This window comes from Ixodes scapularis, unplaced genomic scaffold (assembly GCF_016920785.2).
Source record: "Ixodes scapularis isolate PalLabHiFi unplaced genomic scaffold, ASM1692078v2 PGA_scaffold1__304_contigs__length_218370807, whole genome shotgun sequence".
Taxonomy (NCBI): domain Eukaryota; kingdom Metazoa; phylum Arthropoda; class Arachnida; order Ixodida; family Ixodidae; genus Ixodes; species Ixodes scapularis.
This window is the reverse complement of record NW_024609846.1, coordinates 151,964,086-151,977,943: the sequence shown is the minus strand read 5'-3', so window position 1 is coordinate 151,977,943 and position 13,858 is coordinate 151,964,086. Positions and strand designations below refer to the sequence as shown.

General features: G+C 51.1%; 2 protein-coding genes across 2 annotated transcripts; one reads left to right on the top strand and one right to left on the bottom strand.

Moving 5' to 3' along the window:
• The first annotated feature begins 2,670 nt into the window (after positions 1-2,670).
• On the top strand, positions 2,671-6,474 carry LOC120843911. Its single transcript, XM_040215383.1, has one exon. It carries the CDS (start codon positions 2,671-2,673, stop codon positions 6,472-6,474), a length of 3,804 nt encoding a protein of 1,267 aa, XP_040071317.1.
• A 667-nt stretch (positions 6,475-7,141) lies between these two features.
• LOC120843912 lies at positions 7,142-13,264 on the bottom strand. The gene has a single exon (XM_040215384.1). The coding sequence runs from the start codon at positions 13,262-13,264 to the stop codon at positions 7,142-7,144; it is 6,123 nt and encodes a 2,040-aa protein (XP_040071318.1).
• Between the last annotated feature and the right edge of the window lie 594 nt (positions 13,265-13,858).

Here is a 13,858-nt window from a genome sequence, read left to right as displayed (position 1 = left end):
TTGCTGGTCTGCGCAATGCCCTGGTTGAAGCGAGAAACCGCTTCAGCGCCTTGTCCCTGTCGTTTGTGTTACTTTTTAGTGTCCCTGTTTGTTTGCGCTTTTAAACCTTATACCTACCATGAACCAACTAGCCCAAACCAAAGTTTTAATGCTTCAGCGACAGCCCTTCCCAGAGCCAGCAAAGAGTCATTCATGTTCTTTGAGTTTTGGCTCCAGATCACCGAGGTATTGACGCAAAAGGGGCGTCGCTGGGGTCCTTAAATATTTTATTATTTATCAGGACATTTTTTTAGATTAATGGGGTCTGCGTCATGATATCACTGCAGCACTCCAGGAAGGCCTGATATCACTGCTGCACTTCAGGAGCGCCGTCGCCGTTGCCGTCGCTGTCGCCGTCGCCGTCGGCGTAACCGCGCGGATCATTATGTGATTTGTCCCACAATGCACCGCGAGGAGAGGAGGAGGAGGGGGAGGGGATGGGGAGGAGGGGGAAGACAGAGGGAGGAGGATGAGTAGGGGAGCAGCTTGGCAAATGAGGGGAGGAGGAGGTGAAGGAGGAGGAGGAGGGGCGTAGGAGGAAGAGAAGGCAGGAGGGGAGGAAAACAACAGGGAGGATGAGGAGGTGAGGACAAGGGAAGAGGGGTATACCCTCTTCTCAGTACCCTTGCCTCCTCCTCCTCAAAAGCTACGCTCTAATTCGGCATTACAGGGTGTTGTAAACGTCTTTCATTTTTGCAATCCATATAAATGACCTGCAAACTAAAACATCCTCTAACATTCGCTCGTTAGGCTACGATGGCGTGATTTACCATCACATCAATAACGCTACTGAAACTAATACCCTCCAGCATGACCTTCATCAATTTGAAGAATGGCGCAGGAAATAATAGTGTCTCTGAAAGTTACAAAAACATCTTAAATCTCTCTCCACCGCAGTCAATTGTACCCGACCCGAGCTACACCATCTGTGGTTTGGCAATTTCCTCTGCGTCTTCCTACAAATATCTAGGCATAAACGGAGCTCATAATCTTACCTTGTCTTCTCACATAACAAGCGTTACTAATAGAGCAAACCGAGTGCTTTGTTACCAGTGGCGAAATTTGCGACTAGCCCATCGCTTTGTAAAACTCTTAGCTTATCTTACACTGGTGTGACCAAAATTAGAGTGTGCAAGCGCTATCTGGGACACTTAACAATCTAACCTCTCTGAATCACTTGAATTCATACAAAATCGCGCACCTAGCTTTATTTTTCTGATCACTCTGACCACTAGAGTGCCACCAAACTTAAATCTCATGCTGGGGTGCTATTCTGGGGTGCTATTCTGGTCACAAACGGTCACGTTCGTGTTTCTCGAAAACTCCTCCCCCCTACAAACCGCGCGCTCCTATTGGCCACAGCCCGCGTGATAATTCCACGCGGTTCCCATGGGAACGTTCGCGAAACACGAAAGCAACCGTTTGCCGTAACTGTCGCTCTTCGAGTTTGGACCGTGACGACAAAGTGACGTATGACGACGTCCGACCTACGTAGCACATAGCGGAAGTCGCGTCACTAGATTAACTGCGGTATTCCTCGACACACCCTACTCTCTGTTTCACTATGAGTGCGAGCTAGTGCGGGTGTAGGAGCTACAAGAACGTGCTCCGGGCTTTCAACGTCCCTGTCGAGCAGGCGCGCTTGCGCAGTGCAAGCCAACGTTCGTGCAAGATCGTTCGGGGTGATGCGCTCGTGCTTTTAACCTCTCTTTCTATTGCACGAAGGGGAACAAGCTTTGGGCAGGATTCTAGAGCGTAGAAAATGGCGGCGATGCTTGTTGCTCAACGATGGCTCGACGAACGCGTACAATGACGGGTTTTCCGCGAGCACCCGGTTGCCTTCGCGATGCACGACGACTATTTCTGATGACAATACCGCTTGTCGAAAAGCACCGTGTGGTCGCAGTGTGACAACGAGAGACGGCGACGATGAGAGATAATGACCATGCGACCGACGTTACTCCAGGAGCCGTCGACCATTATTCGCCAGCCACAGCCGAGAGGATGGAGGACCCTAACAGACAGTGCCCGCTTCACAAGAAACCTCACCCTCTACGAAAGTGCCGTGTGTTCAGAGAGAAACCACTGCAAGAACGCAAGTCTCTGCTGAAACAATTTGGGATCTGCTTCAGGTGTTGCACCTCTACAAACCACCTCGCAAGGGACTGTAAAGTTGTGATCAAGTGTGACGACTGTGACAGCACTGAACATACCAGAGCGCTTCACCCGGACAGTTCCAAACCTTTGTCTTCGAGCCTCGGACAGGATCCTGAAGACGACACCATTCATCACGGACTATCACCTGACGTATCTTCCAAGTGCACCGAGGTGTGTGGGGAAGGTTACGGTGGAAGGTCCTGTTCCAAGATTTGTTTGGTGAGTGTGTGTCACTCAAGCACACCTCAAAAGGCTGTGAGAATGTATGCCATCTTGGACGACCAAAGCAATAGGTCACTGGCAAGGACAGAATTCTTCAACCTCTTTGATGTCCAGGGAGAGAGTTCGCCATATACTCTCAAGACATGTGCTGGAACAGCAGAAACGACAGGAAGGAGAGCCTCTGGGTTTCTGGTTGCAAATATTGATGGCAGCGTGAAACTATCTCTCCCAACCCTAATTGAATGCAATCAGATGATCAACAACAGGAACGAGATTCCGACACCAGACGCTGCACGTCATCACCCACATCTAAAGGCTATAGAGAGCCTCATACCGCCATTGGATACGGAAGCTCAGATTCTGCTTCTACTGGGAAGAGACATCCTGAGAGTCCACAAGGTGCGTCAGCAGTGCAATGGGCCTCCTGATGCGCCCTTCGCTCAACGACTAGACCTAGGATGGGTGATCATAGGAGACGTCTGCCTAGGTCGCACACGCAAGCCGGACTGTGTCACCAACTTCAAGACAAATGTGCTCGAAAATGGACGACCCTCCCTTTTTGAACCATGCCGCAACCATTTTCTCGTCAAGGAGAAATTCACTGATCCCGTCAATCCAACCCAGCATGTACCACCTACCCAAGGTATACCCATCAAAGACTACTCCGTCGAAGAAACGACAGACACGTTGTTCCAGACGACAAAGGACGATGACCAACCAGCTCCATCGGTGGAGGACAGAAAATTCCTAAACATCATGGACAATGAAGTCTTCAAAGATGAGTCATGCAGTTGGGTAGCCCCTCTTCCTTTCCGCGTGCCAAGACCTCGGCTTCCTAATAATAAGGAGCTTGCACAGTCTCGTCTTGCATCACTGCGACGCACACTGCAGAAGCGACCAGAGATGAAGGAGCATTTTGCGACATTCATGAACAAGATGTTCAGGAATGGCCACGCAGAAGAAGCCCCACCGCTAAGAGAAGAAGAGGAATGCTGGTATCTTCCAATCTTTGGTGTGTATCACCCACGCAAACCAGGCGAAACCAGGGTCGTGTTCGACTCAAGTGCTCAGTTCAAGGGAACTTCTCTGAACAATGTTCTTCTCACAGGACCAGACTTGACCAACAACCTGCTGGGCGTCCTGATTCGTTTTAGGAAAGACTGCTTCGCTGTCACAGTGGACATTCAGCAGATGTTCTACTGCTTCCTGGTACGAGAAGACCATCGAAACTACCTGAGGTTCTTGTGGTTTCGCAACAATGACATCCACGACAAAGTGGTGGAATATCGGATGAGAGTGCATGTCTTTGGTAACAGTCCATCACCAGCAGTGGCTACATATGGACTCCGGAAGACAGCACAGGAAGGAGAGGAAGAATTCGGCAAAGATGCCAGGGAGTTCGTCGAAAAGAACTTCTACGTAGACGACGGGTTGAAGTCTCTCCCTACGGCAGATGGTGTCATCGACCTGGTGAAACGCACGCAACAAATGTTGGCAGTTTGTAACCTAAGGCTTCACAAGATAGTATCAAACAGCAGCAGAGTGATGGAAGCTTTCCCCAAGGAGGACCACACAAAAGATCTAAGGGAACTCGACCTGAGTCACGACATTCCACCAATCCAACGCAGTCTTGGAATTTGCTGGGACGTAAAGAAGGACGTCTTCACCTTCAGGGTTCCAGTTCAGGACACACCATTCACCCGGCGTGGTGTCTTGTCAATGGTGAACAGCGTGTACGACCCATTTGGATTCGTGGCTCCAGTTACCATACAAGGGAAGTCTCTCCTACGAGAACTCGTCACAGAAACCTGCGAGTGGGATTCCCCACTTCCTGAAAACAAGAGGAAAGAGTGGGAGAACTGGAAGGATTCCCTTCAGGCTTTCGAGCAGCTAGAAGTGCCTCGCACTTATGCGGCCGTTTCACTTAGCACAGCTCAGCAGAAGGAAGTGCACATCTTCTCAGACGCCTCGACCAAGGCTGTAGCAGCTGTGGCGTATCTGAGAGCCACAGACTCGGATGGTGCGTGTCATGTCGGCTTTATAATGGGCAAGGCTAAGCTAGCACCGCGTCCACAACACACCATTCCAAGGCTCGAACTGTGCGGTGCGGTACTGGCTGTGGAGCTGGCAGAGCTCATTCAGAAAGAAATAGACACACAACTAGATGTGGTGCATTTCTACACCGACAGCAAGGTGGTTTTGGGCTACATACACAACCAAACAAGAAGATTTTACGTGTATGTCGGCAACAGGGTCGAACGCATCAGAAAATCTACACAACCAGAGCAATGGCATTACGTTCGGACCGATGCAAATCCTGCAGATCTTGCTACAAGATTCGTGCCCGCAGCCCGGCTACAGGAGACGGCTTGGCTGACTGGTCCAGAGTTCTTAAATCGTCAAGAAGAGTCTTCATGCGTCTTGCAGAACGAGTTTGAGCTGATGGACCCAAACACTGATGCCGAAATCCGGCCCGAAGCAAGCGTCTCAGCCACCAGTGTGACCACAAATGGACTCGGGACTAATCGTTTCAGTCGTTTTTCAAGCTGGCCTAGACTGATGCGTGCAGTGGCATACCTCATACGTGCTGCTGGCAACTTTCGGTGCCCTTCTCGAGCCGACGAAGCTGACCTGCCACGTGGCTGCCTTCAAGCAGGACAGCTATCTGTCGAGCATTTGTCTCTTGCAAAGAATCTCGTCATTCGCTCCGTCCAACTAGAAGCATATGCAAATGAGCTCGAGTGTTTGTCACAGGGGAAAGGAGTCCAGAAATCAAGTCCACTTTGGAAACTGGATCCTCGTATTGATGACAAGGGCTTGCTGAGAGTCGGTGGTCGCCTCAACAACGCACAGCTGAGTCAAGAGGAGCGGAGACCTCTAATCATACCTGGTAAACACCACGTCGCCTTGCTGCTTGTAAGGTACTACCATGAGCAGATCAAGCACCAAGGTCGACACATTACTGAGGGAGCAATCAGATCCGCAGGTTTCTGGATCATCGGAGCAAAACGCTGCATAGCGTCGTACATACACGGGTGCGTCATGTGCTGCAGACTGCGAGGAAGACAGCTGGACCAGAAGATGGCAGACTTGCCAGTTGATCGACTCAGTACAGAACCCGCATTCACATATGTGGGGGTTGACGTTTTTGGACCATGGAACGTGACTGCACGTCGAACTAGAGGTGGAGAAGCCAGCAGCAAACGGTGGGCTGTGCTGTTTACGTGCATGAGCATTCGGGCGGTCCACATTGAAGTCATAGAGTCCATGGATGCTTCAAGTTTTATTAACGCTCTCAGGAGATTTTTCGCACTCAGAGGACCTGCGAAACAGCTGCGATCCGACTGTGGAACCAATTTCGTCGGAGCATGTTCAGAGCTCAACCTGAGAACTAGTGGTCTCGACAACGACAAAGTACAAGCATTCCTTTCAAGCCAAAATTGCAGTTGGGTGTTCAACCCTCCTCATTCTTCCCACTTTGGAGGAGCTTGGGAGCGGATGATCGGAATCGCACGTCGTATTTTGGATTCCATGTTGTTGGAACACGGACCGAGCCGTCTCAGCCATGAAGTTCTGGTGACATTTTTGGCAGAAGTTTCAGCAATCATAAATGCTAGACCTCTTGTTCCTGTTTCGATGGATCCGGAATGCTGGGACATCTTGTCTCCGTCTACACTCCTTACCCAGAAGGTTGGTGGAGACACGTTACCACCCAGCGAGTTCAACGTCAAGGATCTCTACAGAAGTCAGTGGCGTCAAGTGCAGTGGTTGGCAGACTCCTTTTGGCACCGTTGGCGACGTGAGTTCCTGACAACGCTTCAGAGCCGTCGCAAGTGGCAGGATAGCCGTCGAGACCTCAAGGAGGGTGACATTGTGCTCCTAAGGGACAAACAGGTTCACCGCAACGAGTGGCCTATGGGTGTGATTGTGAACACTTTCCCGAGTGCGGACGGAAAAGTACGGAAAGTCGAAATCAAGACGGCGACCAGAGGAGAACTAAAAACTTTCCGACGGCCAGTCACTGAGACTGTCCTTCTCATCTCAAAAGAAGACTGATCCAAAACTTCAGTGCGTGTCCAGTTTGTAAACTTTGCGTTATGGTGTCATAGTGGTATCTCGTGATACCAGACGGGGAGTGTGGTGTTACTGCAATCTAGTTGAGTTTGGACTTGCTAGGGTTAGCCGCATCGCGTTGGCATCAGTCTGTGCCGTGTGTGTTTTTCTTCCTTTTTTGTTTTGGACTCGTTCGATCTGGGATCACCATGTAACGCGCTACTACGAAGCACCGTCTTTTACGGTGGTTGTTATGGATATAAAAGTACAGTTTTTCTATGACATCCAGTCGTTCGCTATCTGAGGAGTGGTCGCTCTAAGGCGCGCCATGCCTTCTGAATCCATGGCGCGCCTTAGAGCGACCACTCCTCAGATAGCGAACGACTGGATGTCATAGAAAAACTGTACTTTTATATCCATAACAACCACCGTAAAAGACGGTGCTTCGTAGTAGCGCGTTACATGGTGATCCCAGATCGAACGAGTCCAAAACAAAAAAGGAAGAAAAACACACACGGCACAGACTGATGCCAACGCGATGCGGCTAACCCTAGCAAGTCCAAACTCAACTAGATTGCAGTAACACCACACTCCCCGTCTGGTATCACGAGATACCACTATGACACCATAACGCAAAGTTTACAAACTGGACACGCACTGAAGTTTTGGATCAGTCTTCTTTTGAGATGAGAAGGACAGTCTCAGTGACTGGCCGTCGGAAAGTTTTTAGTTCTCCTCTGGTCGCCGTCTTGATTTCGACTTTCCGTACTTTTCCGTCCGCACTCGGGAAAGTGTTCACAATCACACCCATAGGCCACTCGTTGCGGTGAACCTGTTTGTCCCTTAGGAGCACAATGTCACCCTCCTTGAGGTCTCGACGGCTATCCTGCCACTTGCGACGGCTCTGAAGCGTTGTCAGGAACTCACGTCGCCAACGGTGCCAAAAGGAGTCTGCCAACCACTGCACTTGACGCCACTGACTTCTGTAGAGATCCTTGACGTTGAACTCGCTGGGTGGTAACGTGTCTCCACCAACCTTCTGGGTAAGGAGTGTAGACGGAGACAAGATGTCCCAGCATTCCGGATCCATCGAAACAGGAACAAGAGGTCTAGCATTTATGATTGCTGAAACTTCTGCCAAAAATGTCACCAGAACTTCATGGCTGAGACGGCTCGGTCCGTGTTCCAACAACATGGAATCCAAAATACGACGTGCGATTCCGATCATCCGCTCCCAAGCTCCTCCAAAGTGGGAAGAATGAGGAGGGTTGAACACCCAACTGCAATTTTGGCTTGAAAGGAATGCTTGTACTTTGTCGTTGTCGAGACCACTAGTTCTCAGGTTGAGCTCTGAACATGCTCCGACGAAATTGGTTCCACAGTCGGATCGCAGCTGTTTCGCAGGTCCTCTGAGTGCGAAAAATCTCCTGAGAGCGTTAATAAAACTTGAAGCATCCATGGACTCTATGACTTCAATGTGGACCGCCCGAATGCTCATGCACGTAAACAGCACAGCCCACCGTTTGCTGCTGGCTTCTCCACCTCTAGTTCGACGTGCAGTCACGTTCCATGGTCCAAAAACGTCAACCCCCACATATGTGAATGCGGGTTCTGTACTGAGTCGATCAACTGGCAAGTCTGCCATCTTCTGGTCCAGCTGTCTTCCTCGCAGTCTGCAGCACATGACGCACCCGTGTATGTACGACGCTATGCAGCGTTTTGCTCCGATGATCCAGAAACCTGCGGATCTGATTGCTCCCTCAGTAATGTGTCGACCTTGGTGCTTGATCTGCTCATGGTAGTACCTTACAAGCAGCAAGGCGACGTGGTGTTTACCAGGTATGATTAGAGGTCTCCGCTCCTCTTGACTCAGCTGTGCGTTGTTGAGGCGACCACCGACTCTCAGCAAGCCCTTGTCATCAATACGAGGATCCAGTTTCCAAAGTGGACTTGATTTCTGGACTCCTTTCCCCTGTGACAAACACTCGAGCTCATTTGCATATGCTTCTAGTTGGACGGAGCGAATGACGAGATTCTTTGCAAGAGACAAATGCTCGACAGATAGCTGTCCTGCTTGAAGGCAGCCACGTGGCAGGTCAGCTTCGTCGGCTCGAGAAGGGCACCGAAAGTTGCCAGCAGCACGTATGAGGTATGCCACTGCACGCATCAGTCTAGGCCAGCTTGAAAAACGACTGAAACGATTAGTCCCGAGTCCATTTGTGGTCACACTGGTGGCTGAGACGCTTGCTTCGGGCCGGATTTCGGCATCAGTGTTTGGGTCCATCAGCTCAAACTCGTTCTGCAAGACGCATGAAGACTCTTCTTGACGATTTAAGAACTCTGGACCAGTCAGCCAAGCCGTCTCCTGTAGCCGGGCTGCGGGCACGAATCTTGTAGCAAGATCTGCAGGATTTGCATCGGTCCGAACGTAATGCCATTGCTCTGGTTGTGTAGATTTTCTGATGCGTTCGACCCTGTTGCCGACATACACGTAAAATCTTCTTGTTTGGTTGTGTATGTAGCCCAAAACCACCTTGCTGTCGGTGTAGAAATGCACCACATCTAGTTGTGTGTCTATTTCTTTCTGAATGAGCTCTGCCAGCTCCACAGCCAGCACCGCACCGCACAGTTCGAGCCTTGGAATGGTGTGTTGTGGACGCGGTGCTAGCTTAGCCTTGCCCATTATAAAGCCGACATGACACGCACCATCCGAGTCTGTGGCTCTCAGATACGCCACAGCTGCTACAGCCTTGGTCGAGGCGTCTGAGAAGATGTGCACTTCCTTCTGCTGAGCTGTGCTAAGTGAAACGGCCGCATAAGTGCGAGGCACTTCTAGCTGCTCGAAAGCCTGAAGGGAATCTTTCCAGTTCTCCCACTCTTTCCTCTTGTTTTCAGGAAGTGGGGAATCCCACTCGCAGGTTTCTGTGACGAGTTCTCGTAGGAGAGACTTCCCTTGTATGGTAACTGGAGCCACGAATCCAAATGGGTCGTACACGCTGTTCACCATTGACAAGACACCACGCCGGGTGAATGGTGTGTCCTGAACTGGAACCCTGAAGGTGAAGACGTCCTTCTTTACGTCCCAGCAAATTCCAAGACTGCGTTGGATTGGTGGAATGTCGTGACTCAGGTCGAGTTCCCTTAGATCTTTTGTGTGGTCCTCCTTGGGGAAAGCTTCCATCACTCTGCTGCTGTTTGATACTATCTTGTGAAGCCTTAGGTTACAAACTGCCAACATTTGTTGCGTGCGTTTCACCAGGTCGATGACACCATCTGCCGTAGGGAGAGACTTCAACCCGTCGTCTACGTAGAAGTTCTTTTCGACGAACTCCCTGGCATCTTTGCCGAATTCTTCCTCTCCTTCCTGTGCTGTCTTCCGGAGTCCATATGTAGCCACTGCTGGTGATGGACTGTTACCAAAGACATGCACTCTCATCCGATATTCCACCACTTTGTCGTGGATGTCATTGTTGCGAAACCACAAGAACCTCAGGTAGTTTCGATGGTCTTCTCGTACCAGGAAGCAGTAGAACATCTGCTGAATGTCCACTGTGACAGCGAAGCAGTCTTTCCTAAAACGAATCAGGACGCCCAGCAGGTTGTTGGTCAAGTCTGGTCCTGTGAGAAGAACATTGTTCAGAGAAGTTCCCTTGAACTGAGCACTTGAGTCGAACACGACCCTGGTTTCGCCTGGTTTGCGTGGGTGATACACACCAAAGATTGGAAGATACCAGCATTCCTCTTCTTCTCTTAGCGGTGGGGCTTCTTCTGCGTGGCCATTCCTGAACATCTTGTTCATGAATGTCGCAAAATGCTCCTTCATCTCTGGTCGCTTCTGCAGTGTGCGTCGCAGTGATGCAAGACGAGACTGTGCAAGCTCCTTATTATTAGGAAGCCGAGGTCTTGGCACGCGGAAAGGAAGAGGGGCTACCCAACTGCATGACTCATCTTTGAAGACTTCATTGTCCATGATGTTTAGGAATTTTCTGTCCTCCACCGATGGAGCTGGTTGGTCATCGTCCTTTGTCGTCTGGAACAACGTGTCTGTCGTTTCTTCGACGGAGTAGTCTTTGATGGGTATACCTTGGGTAGGTGGTACATGCTGGGTTGGATTGACGGGATCAGTGAATTTCTCCTTGACGAGAAAATGGTTGCGGCATGGTTCAAAAAGGGAGGGTCGTCCATTTTCGAGCACATTTGTCTTGAAGTTGGTGACACAGTCCGGCTTGCGTGTGCGACCTAGGCAGACGTCTCCTATGATCACCCATCCTAGGTCTAGTCGTTGAGCGAAGGGCGCATCAGGAGGCCCATTGCACTGCTGACGCACCTTGTGGACTCTCAGGATGTCTCTTCCCAGTAGAAGCAGAATCTGAGCTTCCGTATCCAATGGCGGTATGAGGCTCTCTATAGCCTTTAGATGTGGGTGATGACGTGCAGCGTCTGGTGTCGGAATCTCGTTCCTGTTGTTGATCATCTGATTGCATTCAATTAGGGTTGGGAGAGATAGTTTCACGCTGCCATCAATATTTGCAACCAGAAACCCAGAGGCTCTCCTTCCTGTCGTTTCTGCTGTTCCAGCACATGTCTTGAGAGTATATGGCGAACTCTCTCCCTGGACATCAAAGAGGTTGAAGAATTCTGTCCTTGCCAGTGACCTATTGCTTTGGTCGTCCAAGATGGCATACATTCTCACAGCCTTTTGAGGTGTGCTTGAGTGACACACACTCACCAAACAAATCTTGGAACAGGACCTTCCACCGTAACCTTCCCCACACACCTCGGTGCACTTGGAAGATACGTCAGGTGATAGTCCGTGATGAATGGTGTCGTCTTCAGGATCCTGTCCGAGGCTCGAAGACAAAGGTTTGGAACTGTCCGGGTGAAGCGCTCTGGTATGTTCAGTGCTGTCACAGTCGTCACACTTGATCACAACTTTACAGTCCCTTGCGAGGTGGTTTGTAGAGGAGCAACACCTGAAGCAGATCCCAAATTGTTTCAGCAGAGACTTGCGTTCTTGCAGTGGTTTCTCTCTGAACACACGGCACTTTCGTAGAGGGTGAGGTTTCTTGTGAAGCGGGCACTGTCTGTTAGGGTCCTCCATCCTCTCGGCTGTGGCTGGCGAATAATGGTCGACGGCTCCTGGAGTAACGTCGGTCGCATGGACTGAAACGGGCGTGTTTCTGAAGCCTTCTCTTGACGTGACCTTCTCATTCTTTGGGAACCTCGGAAAGGTGCTTCCCGTTGTGCCGAAAGCAAAGCTCGGGTCGTTCCGCATCCTGGCCTGGTCTCGGACAAACTTCGAGAAGAAAGAGAAAGGGGGAAAAGAGACGTGATGATCTTCTTTGTACCTTGAGCCTTTCGAGATCCACATCTCTTGGAGACGGTGTGGCAACTTCTCTGCGATGGGGTTCACCCCTCTTGCCGTATCCAAATAGCCGAGTCCTGTCAAGTGGGGATCAGCTTTTGCGGCTTCCAGTTCCAGAAGCAGATCTCCCAGTTCCCGTAGTTTGTGAGTGTCTTTGTCGGAGAATTTAGGAAAGCTTCCGATCCTCTTGAAGAGCGCATCTTCTATTACTTCGGGTCGCCCGTAGCAGTCCTCCAGTCTTTCCCAGACTATCTCTAACCCCGCCGCGGGGTTGTCGACATGTACTGAACGCAGCCTCTTTGCATAGACCGAAGACTCACGGCCCAGCCAGTTCACGAGAAGATCTAACTCTTCATTTGCCGTAACTTCCAGAGTTTGCACCATACTTTTGAATGTGGCTTTCCATACTCTGTAATTCTCGGGGTGATCATCAAACTTGACGAGTCCTGTGCTGACCAAATCTCGACGGACCAGGTATTTCAGCACACCACTCAATTCTGGAGCAACCTGCTCAGCAGGCAGTTCGTTTGAGCCATCGTGGACGGCCGCCTGGTTGTGCACATAGTCTACAGTGCGCTGAGCACGGACTTCTGATACATCTGAGATGGTTCGGTCGGAGCGATGCTCCCCGCCGTGCTGTTCTGCAGCCGCTTGCAGGATTTCTGCTTGAACTTCCATAGCAGCCGCTTCCCTTTCCAGCTGTAGGATCTGTAACTCAGCGTCTAGTTCTGCTTTTCTGCGCTCGTTAGCCGCAGCCGCACTCTTCTCCTTTTCTTCGAGCCTTGCTCTTTCGAGTTTCATGGCCACTTCCTTTCTGGTGAAAGAAGCACGAGTGCGCGCCGCTGCAGCCTCGGCGCGTGCCCTCGTTGCAGCCGTGCTTGTCGTGGTCGCAATCGAGTGTTCCGAACGCGTCGACCCTCCAGAACGTCTCGAGCCGTGAAGTCGTGGCCCGGCAGACTTCGACGAGTGCTCCGAGTTAGCGTGTTCCGAGTCCCGAGACTTCGTGGCGCGGTCGGGCGTCTTTCCGGTGTCCATCAAGGCTTTCTGAACCGCGCGAGCTCTGTCGCGATCCGTTGTCTTCTGAAGGGCTAGCTCTAGCTGGCTTTGTTCCGCGTTGATCCCCGACAAGTAGGCCACGTAGCGTTCCGACAGCGCTTGGTAACGACCGTACTCTTTTCGGATACGGCCCGTCGCCGCTTGCTGCGTTTCGGCGTTTGTAGCCTGTTCAACTTCCCGAAGATCGTTTGCGATGCGCTCCCAGACGCAGTCGAGCTTTTGACGTTGCTCGTCCCGGTTCGCTTCGTAATTAAGCAAGGCCTTCTGCGACAACGTTTTTTTTCTTCGCGGTCTCGAGTCTTGTGGCGGTTGATCCTTTATGGCGTTCTCACTCACGTGACCAGCCGCCGAGTCCCCGTCCGAAGGGTCCATCTCGTCCAAGCTTCCGTGGCGGCGTCCCGCGTTCGAGTTCGAGCTGAACCGAGGTGGCGAGGCCTAACGTTCCGACGCGCTCACTTGGCGTTCACCGTCTTTTACTGATCTGATTCCATGGCGCGCCTTAGAGCGACCACTCCTCAGATAGCGAACGACTGGATGTCATAGAAAAACTGTACTTTTATATCCATAACAACCACCGTAAAAGACGGTGCTTCGTAGTAGCGCGTTACATGGTGATCCCAGATCGAACGAGTCCAAAACAAAAAAGGAAGAAAAACACACACGGCACAGACTGATGCCAACGCGATGCGGCTAACCCTAGCAAGTCCAAACTCAACTAGATTGCAGTAACACCACACGTACAATGACGGGTTTTCCGCGAGCACCCGGTTGCCTTCGCGATGCACGACGACTATTTCTGATGACAATACCGCTTGTCGAAAAGCACCGTGTGGTCGCAGTGTGACAGCGAGAGACGGCGACGATGAGAGATAATGACCGTCGAGCAGCAGCTACTAATTGAATCGCACTGAGATTTTTCGCAACGTGGAACTACAAGGGCGCGGTTGCCCCCGATGATCACATAGC

Bases quoted from the DNA above. Each gene is read 5' to 3' on its own strand.
- LOC120843911 (XM_040215383.1), top strand. From the start codon at position 2,671: ATGATCAACAACAGGAACGAGATTCCGACACCAGACGCTGCACGTCAT.
- LOC120843912 (XM_040215384.1), bottom strand. From the start codon at position 13,264: ATGGACCCTTCGGACGGGGACTCGGCGGCTGGTCACGTGAGTGAGAAC.